We start from the raw sequence: 12,689 nt of genomic DNA on the forward strand, positions 1-12,689 counted from the left end.
TCGGATACAGGCTCATCTGAGGCTTCTGGGGTGGATGCATTGGAGCTGGCAATTTTACATGCCTTCATCTTGTAGCCTGTTATGTCTTGCAGACCTTGCCATAGTTGACGAGGGTCCATGTGGCTAACCTGGGACTCTAGCTTGGTCCGGTATTGTCTTTTGGCATTTTTGGATTTCCTTTGATCATATCTGGCTTTCTTGTATAGGTCAGGGTTGCCTGACTTGAATGCCTCAAGACCTGGACTTCAGCAAACAGTGGATATCCCTATTCACCCATGGTTTCTGGTTGGGAAACATGCAGATTTGCTTCCTTGGCACACAGTCTTCTACACACTTACTAATGAAGTCACTTACTGTAGTAGTGTACTCGTTCAGGCCAGTCGCAGAGTTTTTAAATACTGACCAGTCTACTGACTCTAAGCAGACCTGTAGGAGATCATCCGATTCCTCAGACCAACGTTGCATGACTTTCTTTGATGGATTCTCCCGCTTCAGTTTTTGCTTGCAAGCCGGGAGCAGGAGCACAGCCTCGTGGTCTGCTTTGCCAAAGTGTGGGCGGGTGATAGAGTGGATGTTTGGGCCTCTGGTGGAACAGGAGACATGTTGGTGGTATCTTGGTCGGATGCTCTTGAGCTTGGCGTGATTGAAGCCCCAGGCCATTGCTTCTCATATTTTCAGATGAAAGAAGGGTCATGCTGGCCTTTAAATTTTCAAAATCATTGAAGTGGCGCAAAGAAAGATAGGTTTTAAATCTACGCATATTTATGAATCACCACTTTTCCAAAGGTTGTTATTTCAGACTTTCCCAGTCATTTTGATACATTGATATTTGGAAATGTCCACTGTAATTGTATTGTGAAATGTGAATCATTTACACTGGTAAATTGAGGTTAGGTGTTGATTTTAGGATTCAAATGCATTCAAATTTAGCGTTTGCGCTGTCACAAATCGGTTAAGCAGGAGTGAAGAGAGAATTTGTGTTTGTACAAAGTAAATTCACATCACTTTGAATATAGTGAGCAGCCTACTCCTGTTCCATGTTTCTGTATAAAGTGTTGGGATTTCTTTTGTTGAATTGTTGAATTTGCATAGTGCTTACTTGTGTAATGCATGTTCACGCCACATGGTGTCAGTAAGATGCCATGTAAACTTGCACATCTGAAGAAAATGTTGGCTAGTAGTCTTGATCAAAACGATCCCTGATTTTATAAAAAGAACATGATTCTGTTGCTAGACATGAATTAAAGTGATTTAATTTTTATCTCAAGTCCCTTAAGTAGGTGGTTCTTTCCAGCTAGGCTGTTCCTAGGATGTCTATTATAAAATACCAACCATAAAGCCAAAAGCTTCGGAAAATCTTTCTACAGACTAGGAAATTGACATCCTAGTCTCTTCCTGAGGCGAAGGCTGCTGTAAAATCTGGTGTTCTATCGTGTTCGTAATTGAGCCACTCCCTATAATTGACACTTGTGAGCGATTGGCCATTGAATGAGATCCAACTCTGGTCGCCGTGGTACAATGGCGATGATTAAAATTAACGTCCAAATATTTGACAGGAATTTAATTTTCTTCAATACAAACATGGAGTACTTGAATAAAATGTACTCTTCTTACACCTTCGCTCCCTATGGTTAGTGCTTATTACGAACCACAAAAAAATTAGTTTCTCGGTATGTGGTTGAAAGCCCAGTTTAGTTGACGCCAAAGTATTAGAAATAGCAAATTGACTAAGGACTAGATATTTTGTTCTATTTTCCCAGGTTAGTACAACAATATAGACCAGGAGGTGCCTGATCTGTCTTGGGTTTACTAATCTCAGCAGAGACAGTGGTTTGACAATTGTCTTCAGTCTCTCTTGGTTAGAGATTGAGGAAGAATCAGCCAGGGCTGCTTCTCCTGAACGCATTCCATGATCTCAACTGGAAAGTATGCATGTGTGAATGCCTAGTAAAAGGGAGAATGTCGCTCTTGTGATGCTTTCCACAATTGAACAGTCTGCTAGTGCCTACAGTCTAGCTGCACTCATGTCAGAGAGCTGCTGGTGCCCAGGAATTACTGTCGTAAGAAGGGCCTGCGCTATGAAGAGAAGTAGGAGAGATAATTGAGCAAATAATTTTGACTTAATTTGTGTCAATTCTACCTTCAACTGTAGGAGTTTTGCCTTTTAATGGGGAAATCGGTGATTCAGTAGTGGCTAAGGATGCTTAAAAGATAAGTGGTTAGAATTAAAGTGTAATCTTTCTTTATAGGGTTTCTCAAACGAAGACCGAATTTCTCCCTCTGTTGAGTGTGATTTTTGTCTCTGAGAATAACATAGTGGCAGCAGTGAGTACAACCTAGTTTCATGTTACACAAGTCTGTGGGAATGACTCAAGCTTCTGTATTGTATCATCTACACTTGCTATTCAAAGTCTTGAATATCGTATTTGCCACTATGGCAGAATGCCACTCGTTGGAAACCTCACTCCTCCTTTGATATTCCAGAACCAATCTGGCATAGATAAATCAAAGTGGGATATACTGTGCAACTCCTCAGCGGGCCCTGGACTAGGGAGGAAGGAGGAGGGCTAAGAGGGGAGAGAATCAGCCTTGTGTGTTGTTCACTGGCCTGTTAGGAAGAGCACATATCAAATGGGGCAGGTTTCCTTTTGGCCAGGATGTCCTGCATGAGCAAATAGTCTGGTAGCAGTTGGTGCCTAGGCTTCCACATTACTAACGGCAACCAGAGGGCTCAGCCACCTGAGGTACCACACCCCATTAGGGTGAAAGCTTTCAGAACTAAAGATGAGGAAACTGAGGGAGCGAAGGAGGATAAAGCACTCTGATCCCAGTAGCAGTATTGCTTTCTGGTGCTCTGTTTAAATTAACATTGTCAAAACCCGATCTCTATATTAATGTTTTAAGTGTGTACTAGGTTGGTCGTGCTATTTTTAATAAGATTCCACTTACTTGCTAAACACGAATTAGAAATAAATTTTGTATGGTAGTATAGAGGGTTTGCTTTTTGATTCTAAAGTTGTGCACATTTATCAGTATTTATCCATGATGAACATGAAACTGGATAACCTGTTCTACAGCTTTCTCTATATTTGTAGGGCCATGATTGTTGTCCGATGCTGTTTATGTATGATGATCGTGGTTCATTGACCTACATCTCCAAGCTAGACATTCCAAAGCAGAGCATTCAGCGCAACATGTCTGCCATGCAGCGCTTCCACAATCTGGATAGAAGGGCAACTACAGAGGATCGAAACACTATGCTTGAGACGCTGCACCAGAACAGTATCACGTAAGTTTGAGAAAGGCAAGGCCAGCAATTTTTCAGCCAAACTGCCTCTGGGACCTATTTTCATCTAATATTTTGATAGACTAGTGTGCTTATATTGGTCGGCAAATTTAATCTAATTGAAACATCTCAGTATTTTATGCATCAATAATGTTTTGTCTCCTGATCAGAAGTTGATGAGTTCCTATTCTTAGTTGCTTGTCCGTTAGACTCCACCTCAGGCATGTTGAGCTCCACCTATTCTCAATACCACTCCAGCTCTCAGAACCCATGAGATGGCAGAAAGCCATTCTCATTCATCTACAAGCGGAAACTGTACCCACATCACTGGCATTGCTTGTTTTAAACCCCTTTTATCTGTCAGTTTGATAAAGGTGACGTGTATTGTGATAGGAATTCATGGCAGTTATAGAAATTTGAAGGGACCAAGAGATTTGGTAACTTAATTCTGTTTGAGCCATGGAGCTGGTGATTTTTTCATTCTTTGATCTTGACTTCTGGATTTACTGGGTAGTTACCAAACTACCATTGCTGGGTTTGGGGGAGTGGGTTGGAAAATTGAGATATTGACTACAATACTCAGATTAGCCATGATCATATCGAATGGTCAAGCAGGGCCAAAGGGCTGAAAGGCCTACTTCGGCTTCTATTTCTTATGGAACACTCATCGTCTGAAACTGCCACCAGCCCAGAAACGGTCCCTTTCCTGAGAAAGGATCCGGTGTCATTTAACAAAATTAAACAGCAGACTGTTTAATATTGTAGTCAATATCTACCATTGAATTCCAAGAGGCATTAACAATCAGGTTATACAACAGGGATTTTCCAGGGTCCTGGAACAATGCACTCAGTGGCAGAAAAAATAACGTCATTCCTCTAAAACTCTTTTTAAGTCGTTGTCAAAATCCAAAACCAAACAAATTGAGTGATATGGTGTAATATTAGACCCATTCTGAGCTTTTAGAGCTTGTGTCAGCCTTGAGGGCCCAAAACTTCCAACTAATTGCTTTAAGGGATCGCTTGCATTGAACACATTGAAATAAACAAACATCAAATGGATGCACTATTAGATTACAGGTACATTTTAGTGGTTGATATAATGTAGCTTGTCTAAATCTCTAAAGACTTCAGTTTAAATGAGCTAAAATTCTAAGAGCAACACTCAAATCTATTTGTAGTTGGAAAAACATTCTTACACAGTAATAGAAGGGAACTGTAGCTTCATCCAACACATTCTTGCCTATCCAGTTTGGTCTCTAAGGATCCACTCCCACCCAGCTCCTCATGGAAAATATGATTTGGTTACAGAATCTCTCCATTAATTAATTCCAAAGAGTAGGTTATGACTTAGATTGCTGATATTATACTGTTCAGAATTGCTTTTAGTACAAAGAACTGTTTGCCTTGCCTGCTGGTGTTTGGAATCCATCCCATTTATATGTGTATTCGAGTATTGGTGACACAAACTTATTATGAAATACACAGAGGTGAAAACCACATAGGCTGAACTCACAGGCAGAAGCTCTGAGTTCAAATCCCAATCCAGGACTTGATGGCAGAGGAAGGTGTGTTAATAATGCGGCCAAACAGGTTTAGTATCAATCTGCAAATCCTTCCAAAATGTGCCGATAGAAGGCAGTAACGGCAGGAGAGTTCCTCATCAGCATTGATGAGGCGGCATTGGGGCAGCACGGTAGCACAATGGTTAGCACTGCTGCTTCACCGCTCCAGGGACCTGTGTTCGATTCCCGGCTTGGGTCACTGTCTGTGTGGAGTTTGCACATTCTCCTCGTGTCTGCGTGGGTTTCCTCCGGGTGCTCCGGTTTCCTTCCACAGTCCAAAGATGTGCGGGTTAGGTTAATTGGCCATGCTAAAAAATTGCCCCTTAGTGTCCCGGGATGCGTATGTTAGAGGGATTAGCGGGTAAAATATGTAGGGATATGGGGATAGGGCCTGGGTGGGATTGTGGTCGGTGCAGACTCGATGGGCCGAATGGCCTCTTTCTGCACTGTAGGGTTTCTATGATTTCATTGAAAGAAACCAGGGGCCCCTAACATCACTGTTCAAGCTTCGGGACTAGAATATACATGTAAAACTGCATGTTGCCTCAGTAAGTAAGACTCCACAGTGGGTTGGTTGGCTGGACAGCCAGTGTGGATCAGATTAGTGCCAGCAGCATGGGATTTGATCCCTGTTTCGGCTGGGGCAGATTCGGGGCCTGCCTTCATGTAGAGATCAGAAGAATATTGACAACGATAGTTGATTACTACCCAGTAAATCTCCTGAGTCGGAATTTAAGAATGGAATAATCATCAGCTCCACAGCTTCTTAAACAGAATTAAGTTACCAAATCCTTTTTTTGGTCCCTTCAAATTTCTATAACTTCCACTAATTCCTATCAGAATACACATTGCCTCGATCAAGCTGACAGGTAAAAAGGGGGTTTAAAACAAGCAATGTCAATGATGTTCAGGATTGCTGGGTACAATTTCCGTTTGTAAATGAATGAGAGTTGCTTGTTGCCATCTCATGGGTTCTGAGAGTTGGAGTGGTATTGAGAATAGGTGAAACTCAGCATGACTGAGGTGGAATCTAAGTGACAAGCAACTAAGAACAAGAACTCGTCAACTGCTGATTTGGAGACAAAAGATTCTTGATGTATAAAATACCAAGCCGCTTCAATTAGGTGAATTTTGAAATACTCAAGTCTTTAACTAAATATTAGATGAAAATGGAGCCCTGAGGCAGTTTGGCTAAAAATTGCTTTTCTTATGAGGAAAGGTTAAACAGGTTGGGACTTTACTCATTGGAGTTTAGAAGAATGAGAGGTGCTCTCATTGAAACATATTGAATTCTAAAGGGCTTGACAGGGTAAATGCTGAGAGGATGATTCCCCTCGTCTGAGTGTTTAGGACCAGAGGGCATCGCCTCGGAATAAAGGGGCGCCAACTTAAGACTGAGATGAGGATGAATTTCTTGAGGGTTTGGGAGTCTTTGGAACTCCTTGCCACAGAGAGCTGTGGGGGCAGAGTCCTTGTGTATAGTTAAGGCTGAGATAGATAGAATTTTGATCAATAAGGGAATTGAGAGTTACGGGGAAAGGGCAGGAAAGTGGACATAAGGAATGTTGGATCAGCCATGATCCTATTGAGTAGCGGAGCAGGCAGGAGGGGTTGATTGGCTGCCTCCTGTTCCTATTTCTTATGGTCTTGTAGTCCCATTAGTTTTCCAAGTACTTTTTTCTGAAATTATAGTGAAAACTCCTTCCCTTTACCCGTTCATGTGTTTTTTAATCATTCTTGGGATGCATTTTATATCTTCTACTGTGAATTACTTGTTCAAAATCTGCCATTTCCTTGTTTCCCATTAATTCCTCAGTCTTATCCTATGACTTTTGCCACTCTCTTCCTTTTTATGCACTTGTATGCAAGATACATATTTTCATATTCTAATATTGCCTGCTTGAACAGCCACAGTCCATGTGTTGTAGCAATACCCTGATAGGAGTGGCTTCCAGGATTTTGACACAGTGACAGTGAAGGAATGGCAATCTGGTTTCAAGTCAGGATGGTGTGTGACGTGGTGGGGAACTTGCTGGTGGTATTCCCCTGATCTGCTGCTTTTGCACTTATAGGTGGTAGTGGTCGTAGGTTTGGAAGGTGTTGTCAAAACAGCCTTAATGAGTTGCTGCAGTGCATCGTGTAGAGTTGTACACACTGCTGCTACTGTGTCGGTGATGGAGGGAGTGAACGTTGAAGGTGGCAGATGGGGTGTCAACCAAGCAGGCTGTTTTGTCCTGGTTGGTGCCAGGTTTCTTGAGTGTTGATGAAGCGGCACTCATCCAAGCAAGTGGAGAGTATTCCATCACACTTGTACCTTGTTGACGATGGACAGGTTTTGGAAAGTCAAAGGGAGAGTTACACTCCACAGAATCCCCAGCCTGTGACCTGCTCTTGTAACCACAGTATCTATATAGCTGATCTTGTTCAGTTTCCAGTCACTTGTAATTCCCATGATGTTGATAGTGGGGAATTCAATGATGGTAATGTCATTGAATATTATGTGCTGTATATTCAAATGTAATATCAAACCCCTCGTATCTGAAGTTAAAAACAGTTGTTTGTAGATTCCTGCTGGGTTTAGCTGGATTGAAAAGTGTATTACAAAAATGTATTTATTTGTTTTTCTCTCCATAGCCAAGTCTCAGTATATGAAGGTGATAAGAGAGATTGTCGGAAGTTTTGCACTACTGGTATTGACGGCGCAATGACAATTTGGGATTTGAAGGTGAAGTCACATTTATTTTGGGGATTTTTCAATAGGTTCCAGCCACACAAGGAATGTTTATAAATAGGTTATCATTAAGACTTTCAGCTTATTATGTGTGTTGTATAAAACTCTATACGGTTGCAGCTGATATTGAAGCCATTAAACAGTTCAAATGCTCTGTTACCAGTTTCTTCAGAATTGTATGGACTGGTTTGAGAAAGGGTGCTTTGGTTGCCAATGTGGTACATGCGCAGTTGTACTGTTTTACCCTGTGGCATCATAGCCTGCAGCTTTTCCTGCACTGCAACCATGGCTATACACTCCCCAAATTCAACTTACTGATGATCTGATTATGGATTGCTTCCATTCCCCCCTCCGCCACCCTCCGTTTGCTAATGTAAAGCATGAATAAAGAAATGGCCATAGTATGTCATAATTTAAAATAGTAAGACAAACTTTTCAGAGTGCATTTCAATCATTTAATTAATTTTGAGGTTTAAAAAAAACAGATTTTGACAGATTATCGAGAGCAGGCGAGAAAGGTGAACAGAGTTGGGGGACTATATGGGTACAAAGAAAGGGGGAGAGAGAGGTCACTTGTGGTAGAAATGGAAGATTGAATACTAATATTTAACGTACAAACCAGCACCAATGCTGGAGTGAACTCCACACAAGTGCTTTTTGAAGATGGGTTTTGCAGGCACAGTCTCTGGCCAATAATGTTATTGGTTTACTGCACATGCATGGACCAGTATCAGAGGCCATCTCGTATTGGCAGGAGGAATTATTTGAGGAATGTCAGGTATTAACTGTAATATTGTCGCTGCTGCTGATCTTCAAAATAGACTGCTGTGGAATATTTTACATGACCTGACAGGTGGGCATGACCTGCAGCATGGTACAGTGGTTAGCACTGCTGCCTCATAGCACCAGGGACCCAGGTTCAATTCCTGGCTTGGGTGACTGTGTGGAGTTTGCATGTTCTTCCTGTGTCTGCGTGAGTTTCCACCAGGTGCTCCGGCTTCCTCCCACAGCAAGTGCTGGTTAGGTGCATTGGCCATGTTAAATTCTCCCTCAGTGTACCCGAACAGGTGCCGGATTGTGGCGACCTGGGGATTTTCGCAGTAACTTCATTGCAAGTGTTAATGTAAGCCTGCTTGTGGCTAATAAATGAACTTTACTTAACTTAATGACTGAAGTACAACATGGCCCTTTCTGCAGGATCCCTCCTTCAACATTGCAATAAAGTGTCAGCTTGATGTACATTCAGGCGTCTTTTTGAGTGGAATTTGATCTTCTAGCTTGGGTGTGAATGCCACCACTGATACCGGTGTGCCATGTATAGGTTTTAGCAAACGCACAGTATGGCCAGCATGTAAAAACACAAACAACTTCAGAAAATATTTTAAGTGACAGGAATGAAGTGTATGTTCCCTTCATTGGTTGACTTGCAATTTTTGGCCAGAGATGGATAAGCTCCCATCAAAGACTGTTGGAGGGATTCTATACGTGTGTGTATGTCATTAAGGGAGCTGCAATGAAGCGACATTAATTTAGGTTTCAAAGTGTCAAATCAGAAATATGGTAACTTCCACAGTCCAAAGATGTACAGGTTAGGTGGATTGGCCATGCTAAATTGCCCCCTAGTGTCAGGGGGCTGGGTTGGATTGTGGTCGGTGCAGGCTCGATGGGCCAAATGGCCTCCTCCTGCACTGTAGGGATTCTATGATTCTAACTTGCATGATATGTTGTTAACTCACTTCATCTTTGCCACCTTACAATCAGGATTCCCACAACAAGTGTGGAATGTACAGTCTGCAAATTTTGGGCTCAGTTTTTCTCCCCAAACGTTTTCATCCAGTTTACCAGAACACTATTTTTGCCTGCTGCTACCATGCATTTATTTAAAGTTTTTAAATTTCCTTTCAGTCTCTGGAATCCTCGATCCAAGATGTACGCATCATGTGAACAGGAATCCTTGTGCTCTAGCATGACAAAACGCGATGAGAAAGGAAGAGCTCCCCCTGCCCTCCCAGCAGCAGCTGACCAGAGGCTGGCGAGAAAATTCTCAAAGAAAAACAAGGAAAGGCACTGAAAAATACTGAAATCAATGCTCCACCGCTTTTATCGTTCTGGGAATTGTTTTTTGTTTTGTTTTTAAAGGAATTGGTTTGAAGTGGGTTCTCTTTTTTTTCCTTTTTTCTTAGCTAAAACTGCCTTCAAAGCAGTTTCTACGGCATTCTGAGGGACATGCCCTAAGAAAGGGTAATAATGTACACTAATTTAAGGGGACTTTTGTGTAGTGTGTCTGCTAGAAAATAAACACTACAAAACTTGGCTGTTAATGGTAATGCCTCTTTATTGCCCATTAAATTGCCGAAAGAGCAATCTAACAAAGCTTCATGCTTGTTTCCAGATTCCGATGTAGGTATATGAAAGGAAATGAGGACTGTAGGGTCAGAGTGTTAAAAGTGATTAACTGCAAGGTGTTTCTCTCTTCAACTTTTTGTCTTTAACATTGGAGATGATGGCACAGTGGTAATGTCACTGGACTAGTAATCTAGAGACCCAGGTTAATGCTGTAGGGACGTGGAATCAAATCCCACCATGGCAGCTGGCAGGATTTGAATTCGGTTAATTTTTTAATGATTGGAAATATAAAGAAAGTCTCAGTAATGGTTACCATGAAACAGTCACAGAATTGTAAAAATCCATCTGGTTCATTAATGCCCTTTAGGAAGGAAAATCTGCCATCCTTACCTGGTCTGGCTAACATGCATTTGCAGACTCTCAGCAATGTGGTTGACTCTCAACTACTGTCTGAAATTATCTAGCAAGCCACTCAGTTCAGAAACATTTGGGGCTGGGCAACAACTGCTGACCTTGCCAGTGACACCCACGTCCCATGAAAGAATTTTTAAGTCTCTTGTAACTCACTATTGGTTAACTAGCCTCTTTAGAGTTTAGCTGCTAAACATGAAATGGCAATGACAGATACCTCCTGTTTTTTTTTTCATTCTTGGCCATTTCCGAGGACCACGTTGTTGTGGGTCTGAAGTCTTGTAGGTCAAACTAGGTAAGAATGGTAGATTTCCTTCCTTAAAGGATATTATTGTGAAAACCCATCTAGTGATGGCACATGGTTAGCACTGCTGCCTCACAACGCCAGGGACCCCGATTCGATTCTGGCCTCGGGTGACTGTCTGCGTGGAGTTTGCACTTTCTCCCCTTGTCTACATGGGTTTCGTCCGGGTGCTCGGGCTTCCTCCCACAGTCCAAAGATGTGCAGGTTAGGTGGATTGGCCATAGTAAATGTGTGGGTTGTTAAGGGGATAGGGTGGAGAGCTCTTTCGGAGAGTTGGTGCAGACTCTGAGCCAAATGGCCTCTTTCTGCATATTCTATGGTTCTAGTTCACTAATCAATGATAGTTGTCATGGTCACCATTACTGAGACTATTTTATGTTCCAAATTTTAAAATTGAATTTTATTTCCACCAGCTTTGTGGTGGGATTTGATCCCCTGTCCCCAGAGCATTAGCCTGGGCTTCTGTATTACTAGGTCAATGATATTAACACTACCACTAAGCCACTCATAAGTCCAGTGGCATATTCAGCAATCCGATATCTAAGATTGCAGAACTATAAGGCACTGTACATGATTATTCTGGTTTACTAATGGGATTGAAGGGGTGGACCCGCCACTGGGACGTGGTAGCCTTCCACGATGCTTCAAATACCCTGGAGCCAGTGCATGAAGGAGTAGCGTGACTCTGACTTTAAAAAACAGCGGGAAGTTTTCCATGTTGGTAAGCTGCTTGCTATTAGATAGCTAAAATTCAGCAGGAGTCTTCACAAGCTTGGGATTTCCTAAGCCAGTTGTCAACAAGTGCCTAAGCTTTGAACTTGCAAAAGTCCTTGTAGGCTAAGGCGTATGCATTCCATGTCAGGCAAACAGAAAAGATTTTTCTGATAGAAAATTCACATACATTGATGGGTTTCACTTTTGTCACACTGGATTGGTCAAAGCAAAATAAAGCCTGTTTGGAGAATTCATGGTGGCAACGTGGGTATATTCCCAAAGAGATTTAGCATTTTAGATCAGGCTAAATCACATAAAGCTACCGTTTGCCCTGCTTTTCTCCCTGCCCTCGAATTATTGAAGTGTTGATCAAAACAATTTTCTGTTTTGAGACACTGAAGGGGAGAAATCATTCCCCAGCCTTTCAGCAGTTTATTATATGTAGACTCCGCTATAAGGCTCGCCTGCTTTAATACTTGAAGCAGATTTGATGCATCTTATTCAAAATAACAAAGTATTATATTTTTGTAGCGCCAATTGAATGGAAGTGTTTTGGTAATTGAAGTGCATTTTTGAGGTGTGTAACTTGTGACTTTGTTGTTTTCCATAAATTAATTGTATGTAACTTTATAAACGTTGTAAAGCTTCACAAGCTCAAGATTAGTTCTTTTCAAGATATCCATGCAATGGATCTCTTGGCTGAAAAAGCGCAGAACCTTTCATCTTGCACTCAGCAGGACAAACGCAAGAATACCAAATTTAAAAGATCACAACAATCTAAACTACGGGAGAAAAGGGGGCCGAGATACATTGTGTCCCATCGATTGGCTGATTGAATCAAACAATGTGTTCCTGCGGTTGTTTGTAATTGGCAGAGTACAGACCGTGCTCAACCAGCCCTCGCTTGCAAAACACAAAGCAAAATGTCTGTTGTTAGATATCATTCCACGATTGGGCAGCACTTGCTCAACAATCCCGAGTGTGCTGATAGCCACACTAAGCCAATTTAAGGTAATCGGTCAAGCTTGTAAAGTGGCTCATTCATACATAGGTACCCATTTTCTGCAAACAAATGGAAGCCTGGTATTGTCTTTGAATGACCTGAGAGCTTAGGTAGCCTATAGTTTCCCATTGTTTTCTTCATGGCAGTGCCTCGCCCAATCAGAGTCAACTTATCAACCAAGCAATCAGCATCCTTTTCTCCTGGGGTATAAATTATTGAGACTGTTTGAAATTTGGCATTGTCGTGTTGAGTGCAGGGTGAAAAACTTTGGCAGTATGTCTCTTCAACAATGTGAAAATGAGTAGCTGTCTTTCGCCCATCCTGATGTGCCT

At 41.9% G+C, this 12,689-nt stretch overlaps 1 protein-coding gene across 2 annotated transcripts in view; it reads left to right on the forward strand.

Moving 5' to 3' along the window:
• arpc1a (actin related protein 2/3 complex, subunit 1A) overlaps positions 1-9,892 on the forward strand; it is a 51,279-nt gene extending 41,387 nt beyond the window's left edge. For both annotated transcript variants that reach the window (XM_078240133.1, XM_078240134.1), the window contains exons 7-10: positions 2,250-2,325; positions 3,096-3,289; positions 7,483-7,573; positions 9,485-9,892. In XM_078240133.1, the coding sequence (XP_078096259.1) occupies positions 2,250-2,325; positions 3,096-3,289; positions 7,483-7,573; positions 9,485-9,523 (400 nt within the window). In that variant the 3' untranslated portion in view covers positions 9,524-9,892. The remainder of the gene's footprint in view (positions 1-2,249; positions 2,326-3,095; positions 3,290-7,482; positions 7,574-9,484) is intronic.
• Positions 9,893-12,689: the final 2,797 nt, after the last annotated feature.

The sequence above is a fragment of the Mustelus asterias genome, chromosome 23, assembly GCF_964213995.1.
Source record: "Mustelus asterias chromosome 23, sMusAst1.hap1.1, whole genome shotgun sequence".
NCBI classification, from domain to species: domain Eukaryota; kingdom Metazoa; phylum Chordata; class Chondrichthyes; order Carcharhiniformes; family Triakidae; genus Mustelus; species Mustelus asterias.